General features: G+C 43.7%; 1 protein-coding gene across 8 annotated transcripts in view; it reads left to right on the top strand.

Annotated features, from left to right (window-relative positions):
• Nucleotides 1-2,513: 2,513 nt before the first annotated feature.
• Nucleotides 2,514-18,739, top strand: part of CPEB2 (cytoplasmic polyadenylation element binding protein 2) — a 68,891-nt gene continuing 52,665 nt past the window's right edge. Inside the window, exons 1-4 of one of the 8 annotated variants that reach the window (XR_006202023.1) lie at nucleotides 2,514-4,531; nucleotides 7,437-7,718; nucleotides 8,488-8,577; nucleotides 17,311-17,401. Coding sequence is in view for 7 of the 8 variants with exons in the window: in XM_042936867.1 (XP_042792801.1) it covers nucleotides 2,834-4,531; nucleotides 7,437-7,718; nucleotides 8,488-8,577; nucleotides 17,311-17,401 (2,161 nt within the window). In the remaining variant the exon portion in view is untranslated. The remainder of the gene's footprint in view (nucleotides 4,532-7,436; nucleotides 7,719-8,487; nucleotides 8,578-17,310; nucleotides 17,402-18,739) is intronic. The other 7 variants (XM_042936867.1, XM_042936868.1, XM_042936869.1 and 4 more) reach the window with 7 other exon arrangements.

Genomic DNA, 18,739 nt, shown 5'->3' with positions numbered 1-18,739 from the left:
AATATTTTCAGTGATGGCACGCCAGCTTAAAAGATCGAGATTTCAGGATGTAACTTTCCTCTCTATGAAAAAAATTGAGTCGTCACAACATTCTCTAAGATGTTAAAGTGGTGCGCAGAGGGTCTGGTAGTTGGATTTTGGAATTTGGTGTACTTAATATGAAATTTGACCTTACTGTGCAATACCAAACATGACAGCTTTTCTCCATTTTGGAGGTCTCCAAATCCTCCAAAACAAAACCAGTATCAGATCACCAAGAAATCTTGTTTTTTTTCAAACTTTAGCCCAGAATTGTAGCATTTGGCTTGTAAATGTATGCTCTCTCTCCTCCTTACATTGCACTAATGGCAATTTTAGTGGATGATTGAGCTAATTTCCATGCCTATATTTTCTTCCTCTTTCAAGACTTGTTGTTGGATCGGCAGGCGATTCCAAATATAACTTTACTTAGAAAAAAAAATGTGTTCATTTTTAAGACAGTCTTCAGTTGTGAAGTAGTTTTTGCCTAGCAAATATATTAATAAATAATAGTTAAGAAGTTGTCAATAGATGCTGTGGAAATGGCCATTTATATTTTTAATTATAATGAGCTCAGGTTATTTTCTAGACATTGTAATTTAGAATAATAAAAGTATTTCTCCTGTTCTATATTTTGCCTGATTGTTAAAAATGGTTCTGAGATTATTAACTCGAATCAATTTTCTACACACCTGACCAATTTCTGAACCATTTGAGTTTTTTAAAAACACTTTTTCCTATTGTAAAGGCAATATCAAACTTAGTTCATTAGACAGGCTATCAGACATAAACCTTACACATGAAACATATTTTCCTTTTGCAATGTTGTTCTCTTTCTACTGTATGTATTGTGATTTACATAAATTTGAAACACCTTAGTAACAAAAGTAGAAATGAAATTTTATAGAGAATGAGGACTCATCACAAAGTACATTCTGCCTACATCAGTCCACCTATAACACTATTTAATCTTAGACTAGTTGTAAATCAAAATCAGGTAGAGTCTCACAAGAAAAAAAATTAACTATGTGTGGTGATGGATATTAAGTAAACTTACTGTGGTAACTACTTTCCAGCATATATAGATATACCAAATTATTACGTTGTACACCTAAATCCATACAATGTTATAGGTCAATTGTATTCCGATTTAAAAAAGAATTAAAATATCAAGTAGTCTGAACACCCCCTCTACTGCTTTTGGGATTAGACTGTATTCTAGGATTCTTTAAATAGTTTCCCTTCCTAAGTGCCAAGAAAAAGTTAAAACTGCAAAACAGGATCATTCTGTTATTCTTTATCTAGACCCTCACGTAATTTTTGTCTCTATGTTAAATGCTTCTTTAGAAAAGGAAATACACAGGATTAGTGTCTCTGCTATTGCTTCCAACAAGAGCTCTACCATGGAAAGCTCTTTCCCCTTCCATTTTGCAAGCCTCAACAAGTCTGTTGCTGAGTCAGAGCCTCCTTTTTTCCCTGATGTGAGAAATCTTTCTCTCTTGAAAACTCATAAAACTTAGGAAATGTTTGAGTCTCCCTGGGGGGGAAGGGACAGGGGAGCCAGAATGAACGTGGTGAGGAGGAGTCCCTCACACAGCAGCCCTGACGATGGCACATTGAATGCTTTTGTGAAATACGAAGACTTGGACATGGCCCAGGGTTACCACGGGAGCTCGCCCCGTACGTAACCTGTTATATGCATATACGTGTGTAAAAAGCCACCCGGAGCCTGGTTAGGTTCCTGGGACTCTGCTCCTCATTGCTGAAGTGAAAACGTTTGGTGTACAGCTGAGGGTTCTTGTTTGCCCTGCAGAAAACACCTTCACGCAGCTGCAGGAAGGTCCAAGGCAGCACACAGCACGAGAAGCTAAATACGGAAACAAGCCCGAGAAGGCGCTTTCTAGGGCGACGAGAAGCGAGGACACGTCCAAGACTGGGACGTGGTGGGGCACGAGGTGCGGAGAGAGCCGCTCCGCGGTCTGCAAGGCAGGCAGAGCCCGCACGATCTTGCCGGCCTAAGGACCCCAAGGGCTGAGCCTGGAAGGCGAGAGGGGCCACGGTCACTAGGAGCCGCTCCCAGTCTGGTTCCCGGGCCTCAGTTTCCCCCGCGGGCCCGCGCCGCCCTGGGAAGCGCGCGTCCCAGCGGCCAAGCCTCATGTGACCGGGGGCGGGGCGGAGGTGACAGGAAGGAGGCGGGGCCGCGAGGGCGACGGGGGAGAGCGCGTGCGAGCCCCGCGCCGGGAGGGGCCGTTGCCCAGGAACCGTCGCCGCCGACGGCTCGCGCACGCCTTCGTGCGCGCGCGCGCCGGGCGCTCGGACTCCGGTCGGCCGCCTTCCACCGCCACCGGTCTCTCCTCTTCCCTGGATGCCGAAGGGGCCGGAGGACCGAAGCCGCTCGCTCTCGCGCTCCCCCGCCTTCCTGGGAGCGCAGGCGCGCCCCCGGCCGAGCCTGTATATTAATGAGGGGCGGGGCGGGGGCGGGGCAGCGGGGGCGCGGCGGCCTCGCGCCCGCGCGTGCCGGGACGCACCGCGGGGGGCGGTGCGATTGTGAGGTGGCGCTGACGCACGTTCCGGAGTTCTTAAGCGGCGAGGGCGGCGGCAGAGGCGGCGGCGGCACCCGAGCCGGTCTCGGGAGGCGGCGGTGACTGCCGCGAGGGGTGGCGGGGCCGAAGTAGGTGCCCCTGGCTCAGTCACGGTGTCCCTCTCTCACTGACTCCCCCTCCTTCCACCACGGCCGCGCCGCCCCAGATCCGGCGGTTTCCTAGGCGGGGCAGCGGACTGGGCGCCTCTCCTCCGGCTGCCGCCGGCCTGATAAATGAGGGACTTCGGATTTGGGGTGCTGCAGACCGCCCCGCTCCGAAGCAGCAGCCCCGGGTCCCTATTCGGCAGCGGGGCGTACCGTCCCTACGCCACGGGGCCCACCGCGGCCGCCGCCCCGCTGCCCTCCACCACGCCCTTCGGCCCGCTCTCGCCGCCGCCGTTGCCTGTCACCGGCTTCTCGGAGGCCGCCTCCCCCTTCTCTATCCCCCTAGGCTGCGGCGGCGCGGGCAGCTCAGCTGCCGCCGCTTCCTCTTCCTCCCCGTTCTTGGCGCATCAGCAGACCATGCAGGATGAGCTGCTGCTGGGGCTGACACAGCAGCCGGCGCGGCCGCTCTCGGGGGCGGCGGCCGCGGAGAAACTCCCCAACCACCACCCCGGCGGCGGCACGAACGCGGGTGTGACCCACCTCCTCCCCTCCCAGGACTTCAAACCGAGTCTGCACCACCCCTCCTCCTCCTCCGCCTCCTCCTGCTGCTGCTGCCGCACCTCCTCCCCGCAGGACTTCAGTAAGCGGCAGCAGCAGCAGCTGAGCAGCCAGAAGAGGAAAGAGTTCAGCCCTCCCCACCTTCCCCACCCTCCGGACTCGAAGCCGCCGCCGCCGCCGCTCCACTGCCCCGGCCGGTTCAGCCCGCCGCCGCCCGGCCCGCTCCTCCAGCCGGCGCAGCTCGCCCAGCGCCAGCAGCCACAGCAGCCGCCGCAGCCGCCGCCGCAGCAGCAGTTCAGCGTACCGCACCCGCAGCACCTCCCGCCGCAGGACTTCGCCCCGCGGCAGCGCCCGGCCGACCTGCCCCCGCTCCCGCAGCTCCAGCCCTCGCCGCCCGCAGCCCCGCGGCGCCGCCACGGAGGCGCGGGCAGCCCTCGCAAGACCCCGGCCGCGGGCGAGGGCAGCGCCGCCGAGCCCCCCAATGCGGGCTTGGCCCCCTCGACGCCGCCGGTGAACCCCGCGCCGGGCTCCATGGAGTCCCCCAACCACCCTCTGCTCAACAGTCCCAGTAACCTCCTGCCCGGCGGGGCGCTCGGCGCGGGCGCCTTCAGCAGCCTGCAGAGCCCGGACCTTCCGCACCCGGGCGGCGGCGGGGGCGGGGGGCCCCCGGGAGGCGGAGGGGGAGGCGGCTCCGCGTCGCCGCCGCCACTGCCCGGCTTCGGCACCCCCTGGTCGGTGCAGACCGCGTCGCCGCCGCCCCAGCCCCAGCCCCAGCCCCAGCCGCCGCCCCAGCAGCAGCAGCCGCCTCCGCCCCAGCAGCCGCCGCAGCCGCAGCCGCAGCAGCCCGGCTCCTCGGCCGCCACCCCGGGTGGCGGCGGCGGCGGCGGCGGCGGCGGCGGCTCGCTCAGCGCCATGCCGCCGCCCAGCCCCGATTCAGAGAACGGCTTCTACCCCGGGCTGCCGTCGTCCATGAACCCGGCCTTCTTCCCGAGCTTCTCGCCCGTGTCCCCGCACGGCTGCGCGGGACTCAGCGTGCCGGCGAGCGGCGGCGGCGGCGGCGGCGGCGGCTTCGGCGGCCCCTTCTCGGCGGCCGCGGTGCCCCCGCCGCCGCCGCCCGCCATGAATTTACCTCAGCAGCAGCCCCCGCCGCCCGCGGCGCCGCAGCAGCCGCAGAGCCGGAGGTCGCCCGTCAGCCCGCAGCTCCAGCAGCAGCACCAGGCGGCGGCCGCCGCCTTCTTGCAGCAGAGGAACTCCTACAACCACCACCAGGTACGGCGGGCGGCGGCCCGGCTGCGCCGCGGGGCCGGCGACCGGGGCGGCGAGGGCCACTCGCCCAAGTGAGAGGGGGGACTGGGAGGGCGGAGGAGGGGGACGGGGCTCGGGACGCCAGTCCCCGGCGGGCAGCGGCCACCGTGGGCTGCGAGGCTCCGGTAGGGGGGTCGCGCCGGCAGCCGCTGCGGTCGGGCGCCCCCTCGAACGCCCGGCGCGGCGGGGGGGAGGGGGGTTGGGGCAGCGGCCGAATGGCGCCCGGGACCGAGGGCGGCGGCGGCGGCGGCTGCGGGCGGGCGGGCGCCGGCCCGGCCGTCCCTCGCAGCGGGCGCCCCGACCCGGAGGACCGCTGTCGGCGATCCTCGAGGACGGGCCGGGGGACGCGGGGCCGGCGGGCTCGGACGAGCGGCCTGGGGAAGCGAACTTGCGAAGGAGGGTCGTGATCGCCGCAGACGGTGCGTGCGGCGAGCCGGTGACTCTTCCCCGTCGTCCAATGAGGGGACGGGCGGAAAGGAGAGGCTTTTTTCTTTCGGGTCCGTCTCGTTGCGAGTCGGCCCGCGCGAGGTCTGGCCGGGGGGCGGCGGTGGCCCGGCCGGGACGAGCCGCCCGCCGCGCCCGGGGCCCCGCGCTGAGCTGTCAGGCGGCGGGAGAGGGGAGCCTGCCCGCGGCAGCTCCGTCCGCCTCTGCCGAGGTGCCCCGCGAGCCGCTGGCTTTCTGCGCCTCTTCGCGTTTGGGGACGGTTTGGTGGCTGGTGAGGCCAAAACTAAACTCGGATCCGGGAATCGTGTGATACCTCGCAGGGGGGACTCACGTTTTTTGGCGGCCTTGACCGTCTCTTGGGTTACGGGGTGTGTATATTTTGAGTGGGTAATGCAATTATGAAATAACACGGGGCCGGGTTGTGTGTGTGTGTGTGTGTGCGTGTGGTTTTTTTGTTTTTTGTTGTTTTTTTTTTTTTTTATTCATCCGGGTCCTTTCCGATTCAGGCTCCGTTTTGTTATCTTCCCAGTACAGTGTTTGAATGACCGCCGGCTTTGGTTCATTGACATCGAAAAGCGTATTTTGTTGTCCTTTTTTGATCCAGTCAGCATTTCCTGTAGTGATTCGTATGTTTAAGGTCATTTTCGTGATCAAGGACCGAGACAGAAGCAGAATTGGACCTTAACCGGTGCTTACTTACTCCTGTAACTTTTTCCATTGACCAGTTAAAGTTTTCAAAGGTTAACCTTTTAAAGGGCGAACGCTGTCAGACCAAAGTAACAAGTTGAGAGTTCTCTGAAATGAGAGTAACAGTTAGTCTTTCTTTCGAGTCCCCGGTGTCTCCCCGAGGAAGAAGAACGTGGCCTACAAGGATTGAAAACACGTCATTTGGAAATAATAGTCCGCTTTCCCATGATTTTCACAGTCTCGAGCAGCTGTGTCCTGCGTGTCAGGGTGTTGGGTTTTTTCCGCTGGGAACTTGCCACAGAAAAGTATCGATAGGTGCTTTTGTGCTCTTGGAGCCCTGCTCGCGGCCATTGGAAGACCGCGTAGGGTGGTTCGTGTTTAACTGTGATCTGCGTCTTGTCAGAAGATGGTTCTCCCAGTGAAGTTTAAGAGGTCACACAGCTGCCCTGTGGAATTTTAGATCGCTGGAAGAGAACTTGAACCCTGTGTCAGCAAGGAAAGTAAGGCCCTCAAGAATGGAGTGATTTCTTCATGGTCCCCCCAGCTGTGCTTTTGAACTGTGGGGAGGGCGAGACGGCAGCATATATTCATGATTATCTGGGCATTTTAAAAAAATTTTTTTAATAGGTACTAGGGGTCAAGTTCTCTCAAAAAGAGAAAGCTGTCTCACAAGAAGCAGGTTTCATTTGAGGAATTCTTGACTTATAGTAACTTACTGACTTAGAGCAGCTGCACGGTCCATACTTCCTTTGGCTAAGCGTTAGAGCAAGCTTCTTGGCAATGTAATTGCTAGCAATTAGTATTTTTCAAACACCTACGCTTATTGCCTCGTGCTGAATTGTCCATGCTTTGGCGACTGACAAATAAATAAATAGAATTTATTTTTGAAAATGAATGAGGTTACTGGAGACTTGTATGAAGATCTCTACTAGAATAATCAAAGCATATAGTTAGTTGTTTTTCTTCAGTATATCTCAGTGGATCCACCTATGGGTAACATCAGATAATTGCCTAACAGTTCATGGATAATTAAGTGAAAGAAAAACAAAAACACTTTAAAAGAAACTACATTAAAATCGGAGTAAAATATCTTAAAAGTTGAATACGCGATAGGAAAAAAAAAAAGAAAAAAAAAACCAAACCCACATATTTTCCATACACTCCCTACCCTGAAAGGCGTTTTTAGTTCATGCAAGACAGTAACAGCAAATGTTATTACCATTATTCACTTTTGTAGCAGTGCCATTGGTTTTGGAAAGCTAACGTCTAAATATCTTACTCCGATTGTTACTCCTATCTATTAATTAAAGACCGGATTTTTACTTGTATGCCTAGTAGAATATGGTTGTTTTAAGATCACAATGTAGGTTCTATCTTCAAGGACCTTCGAAGTTAATTTCAATTTTAAACTATTTTTTTCTTCTTCCATACACGATTCTGAAAGGACAGAAATGTAACCGCCTGGTTCTATTTTAGCAGTTGTCATGAAATATCTGCTCGATTCATTATAATTTATAGTGGACCAGACGATGAAAACTCACCTAGCAGGAAATGAGTATGTTTTCAAACAGCAAGATCGCAAACCTATTACTTTTCGTAAACTGTTAAGCTATCCTTTATTGCCTTTAGAGATTTTTTTTTTTAAGATTATATATATATTCTCAGCTCAGGCCGAAATTTTAGTTTGAATTGTAAACTCTCTAAATGCCTGTAATTTAAACATACGTGTTTTTCTCAGCCTCTTCTGAAACAATCTCCTTGGAGCAACCATCAGAGCAGTGGCTGGGGCACTGGAAGCGTGTCGTGGGGAGCAATGCACGGCAGAGACCATCGTAGAACTGGAAACATGGGGATTCCAGGAACTATGAATCAGATATCTCCATTGAAGAAACCATTTTCTGGTAATGTCATAGCACCACCAAAATTTACTCGCTCTACTCCATCACTGACTCCAAAATCTTGGATTGAAGATAACGTGTTCAGAACCGACAACAATAGTAATACACTCTTACCCTTACAGGTAAGAATGGTATGTAAATGGTCTTATTTCTAACGTTGATCTTTCAAAACAAGAAATTGGGTGGTGGTGGTGGTGGTGGTGGTGGTGGTGGTGTGGAAAAACTGACAGATGAAAAAATAAAAAATTTCTGATTTTAAGCATTAATTTAAGGACAAAATACAAAAGGATAGAGAAAATGGATACTGTAAAAAATTCTCTAAACACACGGTAGAAAAGAAGCTTCCTAAAATGTAGAAAAACCTGCTGTGTTTCTCCAGTGCATATTGAAGCTTTTAATTGGCAGCTCAAGAATGCCTTAATTTATTAATGTTTAATAGGCCACCAAAATGAGTTTCTCCTCCAATATCACTAAACTAAAATGTTAAGCAATTGTGCATAGGTTTGACTGTGATCAGCTGTGTGTATATTAAAATATACCCAGTACAGCTGTGATTATGGCAAAATAATATTAAGACTTTTTACATCCAATTAAAATTTGCCTTCACTGGTTCAGGGACTATTTTTTTCCTAAATGTGGCTTAATAGTTATGATGATTAGACACTTTTTCAGGCCTTTTAAAATGTTTTATTGATATTATAGTCTAATAAAGCTATTTACGATGAGATTTTTTTTTTTTCTCCTGAGACCTTCAGAGGGCCAAAGATACAAGATAGAAGGAACTTTGATTGTTTTATTTTCTTTCTTTCTTTTTATTTTTTTTTATTTTTTGTGGGTGGGTGTGGGGAAGAGAACTGCTTATTTCTGATGAAAACTTCTATGCTATTGAAGGTGAGATCTAGTTTGCAGTTACCAGCTTGGGGCTCAGATTCACTCCAAGATAGTTGGTGCACTGCAGCCGGAACATCCAGAATAGACCAGGTAGGCTGCACAGTGTATATTCTTCAGGATTTTGACTAGGAGTTTAGTGTTTATATTATGAGTAAGATTTATTATTAACTTTCCAATTATACCTTTTTAAAGCCTATGTCAGAGAGCATTGAAGCAATTTATTTTTAAAAGGTCACTTGACTTAAACTATTTAATATAAAATGTTTCATTTTCAAATTTATGAGTAATTTATAATTATTTCATTATTTCCAAAATATAAAATTTTCTTTTTGGAAAAAGGAATTATATACCCAAGAGCACCTGACTTTAAACATCAGTCAAACTGAACAGATTTTATCTTTGAGAGTTGTTTTCAGCTAGGGACAAAATTATGGATTTGCTTATCATTCAACTTTAAGTTTCATCAATATTTTACGGAACTTTTTTAGCAAATGCTTGTCATGGAATCTGCTACATTTGTCTTGAGGTATATTTCTGAAAAAGCCAGTCTTCCATTTTTTTCACCTTTATAAAAAACTTCGTGTGTTTTTATTCTTTATTCTTTATTTATTCTTTATTCTAAAATTTGTCACTGCTCTTATAGACTATATTCTTGTAAATAGTCAGTTTCCTGTAGAAAAGCCCTAAATCAAAAAGCTAGGAATCCGTCTTAATCACATTACTTTCAAGCCCTTTGTGGTTGCAAAATGCTATCTCTTTTCCTGCAGACTAAATTTGAATTCAAACTGGGTACCCAGTGATGAGAATTATTACAGGATGAGTAGAAAACTCAGTCCTACATGAGGATTCTTTACTACAGAGCCGAAGCTTGAATGAGCATAGACTTGACATTGTGGGATCCCACTGAATGGAGCTATGTTATCTTTAGCTAAGGCTCTTCCTTAGTTAATTTGTCAACATGAGATGATTTTACAAGTAAGGACTGTATAAATAGATCAATAAGATGTTTGTAAATAGCCTTCTAACCTAGAGGGTTAGCAGTAACTTCAGTAATCTACCATTAGCACCTATTGTAGACAAGTCCTACCTATTTACCAAAATAGTCCTGCCAGGATCTCCACTTAGAAATAAGTGGTTATCTCACATAATTTATAATTTATAATTTATAATTTATTGTTTTGTTAACAATGTAAGTTAGCTATCCATCTGTTTCTACCCTCTTCTCCACTCTGGCTCAGTTAGGCCGTATTAGTGACATTTTTATGGTAGCCCTTTTATGTTGTTCAAATTGAATACGTAAATGCCTAGGAGATGGTATGTTTGAAGAGGAAAATTATGGTAATCATTTTGAAGGTGGCAAGGGACGTGTTTTTAGAGAAGAAGAGACATAATTATTTGAAGAGCAGGTGTAGGAAGCAGCACGAGGATCCATAGACGGGGGATATTAACTATGGAGAAGAAAGAAGACAGATTAGCTGTCATAAAGGGACCCCCGGGGGCGGGGCACGTGTTGAGAAATGAGGTTATTGAGATGCTGTCAGTGGGTGACGAGCTAGAGTGGATAGAAGTGATGATGAAAAAAGGGAAGTTTTCAAACTGGGCCCTACAGAGGTGCCCTTCCTTGGCTGCTCTGGGAGCAGGGCCTCCAGTGCTCCCACTTAGACTTCAGTCAGAGCCACTCTGTTCTTACCCATGTTATAACCGAGCATTTCACATAAATTCATTTTACCAAAAAAGATTTGGGTGCTTAAAGATAATGTTTTTTTCTTTTGGTAAACTGCTGAAATACTAGCATTCCCTGTGGACCCTTGAAGCGAGGTGTGATGTGATGGAAGCTGAAGAGTGGTGAAGAGAAAGATGGTGGAAAGTGAAGTGAACTAGAAAGAAAGGAGGCCTAAAACCTGAACGTCCTTCATCTTTCTCAGTCTTTATGACATCGGAGCATACTGATGATGGGCTTTCATCTCTTTGGGTCATAGTTTCCTGATCTATAAAAGGAGAACCTTGAACTAGATCATGGAAGGCCTTTTTAGCCAGCTCTTATACTTTCTCTGATCTATTTTGGCCATTTCTTTTCCTCCTTATCCACCTCCCCGCCCCCCCCCCCACACACACACTTTATTTTTAGAATACAAGGGTCTTAGTTTATTGGGGAGAAGGGGTGGGAATTGGACTGAGGCAGTCCAGGTGTACTGTATGGCCTCCCAAATAGGCTGAAAAGCAATGTTGTTCTCTCTTTTGAGCACCCTAAGGTACTTAACTATATAAAATTTGTTCTCTGTTTCTATCTTTCCATAAAAGGTTGAGGTATTTGAAGTTGAGGTTCTTAAAAATACAGCAACAGCTGTAAACTTCCAATTGGTATCTTAAACCATTGGGGAGTTCCTCACTATTTGGCAAAGTTAAAATTACAGAAAATTCTTAAGCACTTAAATATCTGGGGAAATATTTTCATTCTGACTTTTTTCCCCACCACGTACAACATTTCAATACTAATAAACCTCAGTTAACAAATACATTATTTTAAAACATTTAACTTTTTATTTCTTTTAGTCTCAAATCGAGTAGGCCTATAAAATATACTGAATTGTAAAACCAGAGTCTTAATTTTTGTACCTGGATACTTGAGGCCTTACCTATACCAAGAACTGGACATGTAATTAACATTCAGTAAATGGGAAAGAAATCATTCTGAAAATTGGTTTTATTTCAGTTATATATAGCATTTTTAGGGTTGGTTGGCATTCTCTTATTTTAAGTAATTATGTCCTTATGGAAAAATCTTCAAATTTAGAACTTTTAAAAACAAGGGTAAAGTTTTATGCACATTTCTGACTTTAAAATTAACGTGGGTGGGGCGCCTGGGTGGCTCAGTCGGTAAAGCCTCGGACTTCGGCTCAGGTCATGATCTCACAGTCCGTGAGTTCGAGCCCCGCGTCGGAGTCTGTGCTGACAGCTCAGAGCCTGGTCCTGTTTCAAATTCTGTGTCTCCCTCTCTCTCTGCCCCTCCCTTGCTCATGCTCTGTCTCTCTCTGTCTCAAACATAAATAAATGTTAAAAAAAATTGTTTTTAATAAAATTAATATAGGTATTTTAATTTCTTTAAAGTGCTATTAGCTAGTTACCCTTGCAAGAAATTATACTTAGATGTGTGATTTTTAATTACCTTAAAATTGAATTTTCAATTAGATACTGAGATTTCAGTTTATTTATTCATTAATACTTGAATTTTTTAAATCAAAAAGTAAATATACTTGTAGCTGAGATTATTACTTAAAGGTTTATATATGGCACATTAGTTCTCTCTAAATAATTAGCAACGTGGTCCCTTTAAAGGTGTAACATAGCCATAAAGCCTATGAGATGGTATGTCGGCCTGTCCTCTAGCTAAGGGATTATGAATATATTTAGTTCTGTATTTTTGTTCCTATGGAAGTTCTTGAGTGTGTCACATAAACTACCTTAAATTCATTGAAGATGCTTTGCACCAATCTTTAATATCCAAACTGTTATGACAACATGATAGATGATAATTTGGAGGTCTCTCAGAAAAATATATTATTTGGTATCTTTATTCACTTTGCACAAAAACAATAAATAGTAGCAGACCAAGTCCAATTTTTCATTCATTTAATAAAGCATTCCTTAAATTTTGGTTCTTAAAGGTGATGAACCTCATTTAAGGACATTGGTGGTAGTCATCAAACTGTAAACACTGAAAATGAGAGAGAATGGGTCTCTTGTAACCTGCTTAGGTAATGGATGCTTTTTAAGTTTTGTATCCTGCATTCACTTCTCTAATTGCACTTGATACATTTTTTTTTTAAATTTGTTTATTTTGAGAGAGTGACAGACTGTGCACACCCACGAGCTGGGGAGGGCAGAGAGAGAGAATCTTAAGCAGGCTCTGCACTGTCAATGCAGAGTCCTAGGCGGGGCTCAAACACACAAGCCTTGAGACCATTGACCTGAGCTAAAGTCAAGAGTCAGACACTCAACCAGCTGAGCCACCCAGGGGCCCCTGTACTTGATACGTTCTTATACCGGATATTTTCTACTAGCCTTTTCATTTAACCCTTGTGGATACTAGTATACCTTTGGCCGTTGGGGCCTTTAAAAAAATTTAAAAAAAAAAATTTTTTTTTCAGTCCCTGTCATGCCACTTAGTCAAGGTTCAGATTCATAAAGGAAGTTCAAAAACTGTTATGTTCATTATGTATGAGGTAGTGTTTTAATTATCCTTGAGCTATATGGGGAGAAGTTCTGTTCTTTGCCTTTGAGAAGGTGGAAGCCCAGTTGGATGAAGAAGGGGTGTCTGTGTAGAACAACTAGAGACTGATAGGAGAGAGTAGGAGCCTGATGCTACATTGTGGAGGGAGACAGTAGCATGTCGTCTGCTGCTCATTCACCACAGTGCAACAGCACTGCGTCATCAGGAGTGTAAAATCAGTGTTTGCTTGAAATGGAGGACAGTATTAATAACAACTTTGCTGTTTTATTTTAAAGCAAAAATTGGAAAACCAAACACAAAAATGCAACAAAAGTGGATCTCTCTACTTAGCCAGAAGGATATATGTTAAAGCATCTGGTATACCTTTAAACATGACAATAGAGGGTTTTTCCATAATCCATCTCCTTATTCTTTGGGAGAATATTTCATTTCCAAGAGGAAAATGTTCTACTTGACCATGTCTTTTGAAATGAGACAGGGTTTTGCATATTTCAAAGTAAAAATGTAACATCCCATTGAAACGTTCCCTTTTAATTAAGTTTAAGTTCTTTCTGTTGTACTAGTTTTAATATTCTTGACCTCTTTAGTTATTTTTCAGCATTTATAATCTTTTTTTTTAGATTATCCTATTTAAGATGAGGATTTGAGATTAGATTACTTTGTTCTTTCTGTGTCCTGCAGTCTTTCTAGGACCGTATGGTTGCTTCTGTAAGTCTTTATGCCAAAAGTCTGGGTTCAAGAAAATAACAAAATATTAGAATATAAGAGATTATAGTTTTCCAGTGTTTTCTGAGCTTTGCCTGTTCACTGTTGTGGGATTCTGTAATCTCAGTTTATGAAAACCCATTTAAATCGATTCTTTGCCAGGTAATTTTCATATTTAAGGTAGATTCCTCATAGTGATTCTTACTTTTGTGAAACTTCTTGGCTGTTTTCAAATAGTCATGTAGTAATAAACGTAGGTTAAGTTACATTGCTATGATTTTCCATATGTAAGCTAATCAGCTTTGGTGTGTTTATGTTTTCCTTAAAATGGTTTCGGGATTTTCATTTAGTTTTTAAATCAGTGGCAGTTTTTGTGAACACAAATTTTTCTAATATCCTTATGTTAGAAAAATGCGTATTTGTTTTATAGTCAGATTTGTTTCTGTTGTTTTTTCCAGAAGTTATATTTTAATACCCATACTTTATTTAATGGAATTACCTGTATTTTTTTAGACATGAGCCTACAGGTTTCATTAAGTCTAGAAAGTGATTTTGAGGTGTCAGGAGCTCTTTGCCTGGTCAAGGTTATTTTGTGTTCGATGCTTTAAAAATCATGTGGGATGCAGCAGATGCTTACCAAAGTATAAGTTGGCTAATATTTGTATAATGACTTTATTCTTTTCTTTACTAAAGCAGGAGTTTGTTTCATTATGAAAGACTTGAAATGCAAGGGAAAATAGGGACCTGATATGTGGGCATTACCCTATTTCAGTTCAACGTAGGCATTAAAGCTAAAGCTATTAATACGTGCCGCTTTTTTGAATAACCGTTGTCAGTTGACTATCTAGTGATTGCTGATATTTATTGAATAACCATTTCCCTTCTTACCTTAAGTAATTGCCCCTGGCCCATTGAGAGTACATATGGAGTTACTTCAATGATTTTACTCTAAATTTTGCTCTAAAGCAGGATCAAACTCAAACTCTTTGAATGGAGTTAGAGTGTGACTAAAAACCAAGAAACAAAAGTCATTTGGGTGGTGGTGAGAGTCACCATCAAGTTCATAGGTCTGTTAAGGATGGAGCGTAGTCTGATTCTGTTAAAGAAAACATCAGCCTGAGAAGATAGCCTTAAACCATAATGTATTTTCTTTGTAAGAATTTAAGGCAAATAGAATATAAAGTATTTATAATACATCTTAGAACCTGTACGATACAGCATACCTAATGAGGTTTCTTTGCTTAATTATGTGAACAGTTTTTATCATGATAGTTTACATTTTTTAATTCTGTTAATTCTATTTTAAATACATCTTTAATACGTCTTGTCTTAGTTACCATTTGAGTCCTTATTCCTGGGGGATTTATGGTCCTGTATGTAGTCTTTGTCCTCACAGAGCTCAACTTAAATTTGCAGAGTTTTTTTTAGTAGACTTAGGGTACTATTCATTCAAAAATATTTGAGAGCCAGCTATATTTCATAATTAGAAGGTCCTTACCCCTAATTAGCTTAGATTAGTGGGTGAGGCAGGAAAATCAACAAATTAATTATGCATAAAGTAAAATGGAAGCACAGAAGATGGAAATATTTGGAGAGATTAGTAAAATTGTATGTAATTTTTGTCCAAGGGCCATGTTCTTCTCTATACTAGTTTTATTTCATTTATTACATAGTACTTTGAGTCTTTTGCTTTTCTAATATGTCTATTTGCTTTGCTGTGGCTTTTCTATTATTAAGGTGGACTTTAGGCATTGTCTACTCTGAAATAATTTTTTTCTTTTCTTGTAGAGCAGTGCCTAAAGAGGTTTAGTAAACTATAAGATCAAGAAGTCCAGCACTTCTTTAAGTATGGTTTGTGGACTAGCAGTCTAAGTATCACCTGAGAACTTACTGTAAATACACATTCTTAGGGGCCTCTCTAAACCTATTGAATTTCAGACTCTGTCTCAGCAGAGTCCCAGCAGCCTGGGTCCCAGATGATTGTGAAGCATGCTCATGTGTGAGAAGCGCTGTTGTAGTTCAGTGATTATCTGTGCCTCCTTCACCAAAGTCATGTTAATGATGTAAAATAAAGTAAGTAGGGGCACCTGGGTGGCTCAGTCAGTTGAGCATCTGACTTCGGCTCCGGTTATGATCTTACCGCTAGTGGGTTCGAGCCCCGTGTGGAGCTCTGTGCTGACAGCTCAGAGCCTGGAGCCTGCTTTGGATTCTGTGTCTCCCTCTGTCTCTGCCCCTCCCCTGCTCATGCTCTGTCTCTCTCTGTCTCAAAAATAAATAAACGTTAAAACAAGTTTTTTTTAATAAAAAAAATAAAGTAAGTAAAAGACAAGGAGTACCAATGTAGCTGTATTGTGGTCATGCTGGAGTAAGAGCTCTGGCCTAGCATTGTGTCTTTAGTACTACTTTGCACACTTCTAAATTCCTCAACAGCAACTTGTTTAGTCTATAATACTGATTCTGGCCCCCTAGTTTTAAAAAGTTCACAACCCTAATTTAAACCTCAAGTGGAGTAAATAAATCAACATATTTTCACGAAAGCTTCTTAGGTTTGTCTTCAGCTTTCCAAAAGACTGTCTCTAAATCATCCCTAGATTGTGGACTCCTTTGGAAAACTGATGAAATTCCTAACCCTTTTCTTCAGGAAAAAAAATATGTGTACACACCCATACAGGATATTGTACATAATCTCAGAGATTTCATGGTCCTTCTTGGAGCTCATGCAGGTTAAAAAATGCCTAATTCTAATTTCTGCAAAGAGTTTTTCCCCTACTTTTCTGATTCTTCCCTTTTTCTGTGTTTTTTTTTTTTTTTTTTTTTTTTTTTTTGGAGAGTTAAAAATGGCCCGCCCTGACTCTCCTTCATATACAGACACTTGTACAAACACCTACACACACTTAAATGGGTGGGGGTCACCACTGAAATTTTTATTTGTTTGTTTGTTTGTTTGTTTTTGGTGACTTGGGCATGGGCCAGAGCTTGCTGCGATAGTTCCCTATGTGTATTTGTTCAAGTACATTGAGGGTGTGTTGGGCAGAAGAACAGTATAAATTCATTAAGCATTAAAGAATCAGATTCCTTCTAGTAAGCAAGTTGAGAGATTTAACATTTAGCAAACAAGACTCCCAGCTACACAAAAGACTTTGTTCTGGGACTTGATGAGGCAGGAAACTTGGAAGGTGGAAATATTGTCATCCCTTTCCTCCCTCCACCCCCTGCCTTTTTTGCAGGGTTTGGAGGGAAAGCGAATTTAGAAATGCAGAGACCAACATGTGAGAACTTCAGAGAGCAAGATTTGAATATAAGTATTCTAGGTGTTAGTCTTTGTTCTGATATTAATAGTTTCATTCTTTTGATTTTTATGGTATGAGATGTTTATGCATTTATTATTGTGAAATTCTGACCAAGTCAAATAATGTGTACCCCGTTTGATAGATATTTAAAGTGTGGTGCCATTATGGGATTAATTCCTTTCCCCCAAAATATTTATTTTTCAAGTGCCAGTGTCTTCCTGGATATATGAGAAAAGTATAGAAGTTAAATAACAGCTAAAACTGCTTCCTACGTGTATAACATTTCACAAATCTTTTTAAGTTGAGAGTGATAACAGTAGCAATTATTTTACTGTATTAATGCTGCCAGTGAAATAAGATTATTTTTGGTATGTGATTTTGGAGATCTTAAATGTAGCATTCTCTCCAATACAAGAGATATTATAGCTCATGAGATCTTTAGCTACTGATACTGTCTTGGGATGCAGACTGATAAGTAATATATTAATCAGATGTCCTCTTTTATGTAAGAAGGTTTAGATGGTATGGTATATTTATCATCAGTTTTTGAAAACTTGTATAGATCATATTGAGTCTATTTTTTTTCTCTTCTTCTAGGATCGAAGTAGAATGTATGACAGTTTGAATATGCACTCTTTGGAAAATTCCCTTATTGATATTATGAGAGCAGAGCATGATCCTCTTAAGGGTAGGTGGCTTTTTTTTTCTTGTATCACCCACCGCTTTGTCTCACCATTTTATGTAGGAAAATGAGCACTAAGTAGCACTTATGTTATCTATAAAATTGTACTATGCTTGTTAATAAAAACCTGTGTGAAATGTCATCCTTTTTCCTTTGTAGCTTATATAGATACCTGCTGATTTATGCAGAGAGAAATGTAAACCTGTGTCTCTTGTTATTGAACAAAAAGCCACTGTTTAGAGATATCTTGCAGTTTACCAGAGGTTGAAGAAAGGATCTAAAATTGTTTAGTTCAGGGGCACTTGGGTAGGTCACTGGGTTAAGTGTCGGACTCTTGATCTCAGTTCAGGTCTTGATCTCAGGGTCGTGAGTGCAAGCCCTGCATTGGGCGCCACGCTGGGTGTGGAGCCTACTTTAAACACAAATGAAAATGAATGAAGAATAAATACATAAATAAATCTGCATGCACCGTATTAGCTTCAGCCCACACACTTGAAAAAAAAATTATGAAGTAACTTTTCCAAAATTCTGTCAAATTCAGAAATAAAAAAAATGCCTTGGAATATTTGTATTTACAGTTCACAGTGATTCCAACCTAAAATTGTCCTTTCCCCATTTTTCTTCTACCGTCATAGGATTTTGAGAGGGGATATTTTATGGGAGCTTCTCTGAGGTTTCATACAAGTTGGGGCAAATTAGGAAAAAGAGTCAGCCCCACTGATCCCACAGTATCAGCCTTACTGTTAACTGTATCTGAAGATATTCCATTAACATACTTGTTTTTATTTGTTTGTACATTACTTGTTGTTATTTTACGTTTCTTTGTACAATATATCTCCTTGCCTTTCAGTAGTAACAGTGAACATCTAGCAAACTGTGTGCACTTGGGTGATAAGAGATATGTTATTTATTGCTGCACAATAAATTATTCCACAATTTAGCAGCTTAAACAACAATAAATATTACCTCACAGAGTTCTACGGGTCGGGATTCAGGAGCAGCTTAACTGGTTAGTTCTGGCTCTCTGAATCAAAACCATGTGTTACTTGGTAATTTGTCCATATTTTTAATTCTATAAAGCCAAATAAGAATTCCCTTATAAGATTTTAGCCCAAAACTGTAGCACTTCAGCGTCGGCAGCAAGGTGGTGGCTTGAGGCTGTGTTGGCAATACTGGTCAGTTATCCAAACGGTTTTGTTCTGTTTCTGGATTTTGTTAGTTTCTTGTCTAATTCCCTTATTTTTAAGGGGCTTAAGAAGTTCAAGGGATCATCATTAGTGATTGTTAGCAATGTGTGGGGATGGTAATTCTCCTCCTCAGAAACTAATAAAGATTATTATACTT

The sequence above is a fragment of the Panthera leo genome, chromosome B1 (assembly GCF_018350215.1).
Source record: "Panthera leo isolate Ple1 chromosome B1, P.leo_Ple1_pat1.1, whole genome shotgun sequence".
Taxonomy (NCBI): domain Eukaryota; kingdom Metazoa; phylum Chordata; class Mammalia; order Carnivora; family Felidae; genus Panthera; species Panthera leo.
This window is presented reverse-complemented; position numbering and strand designations above follow the sequence as displayed.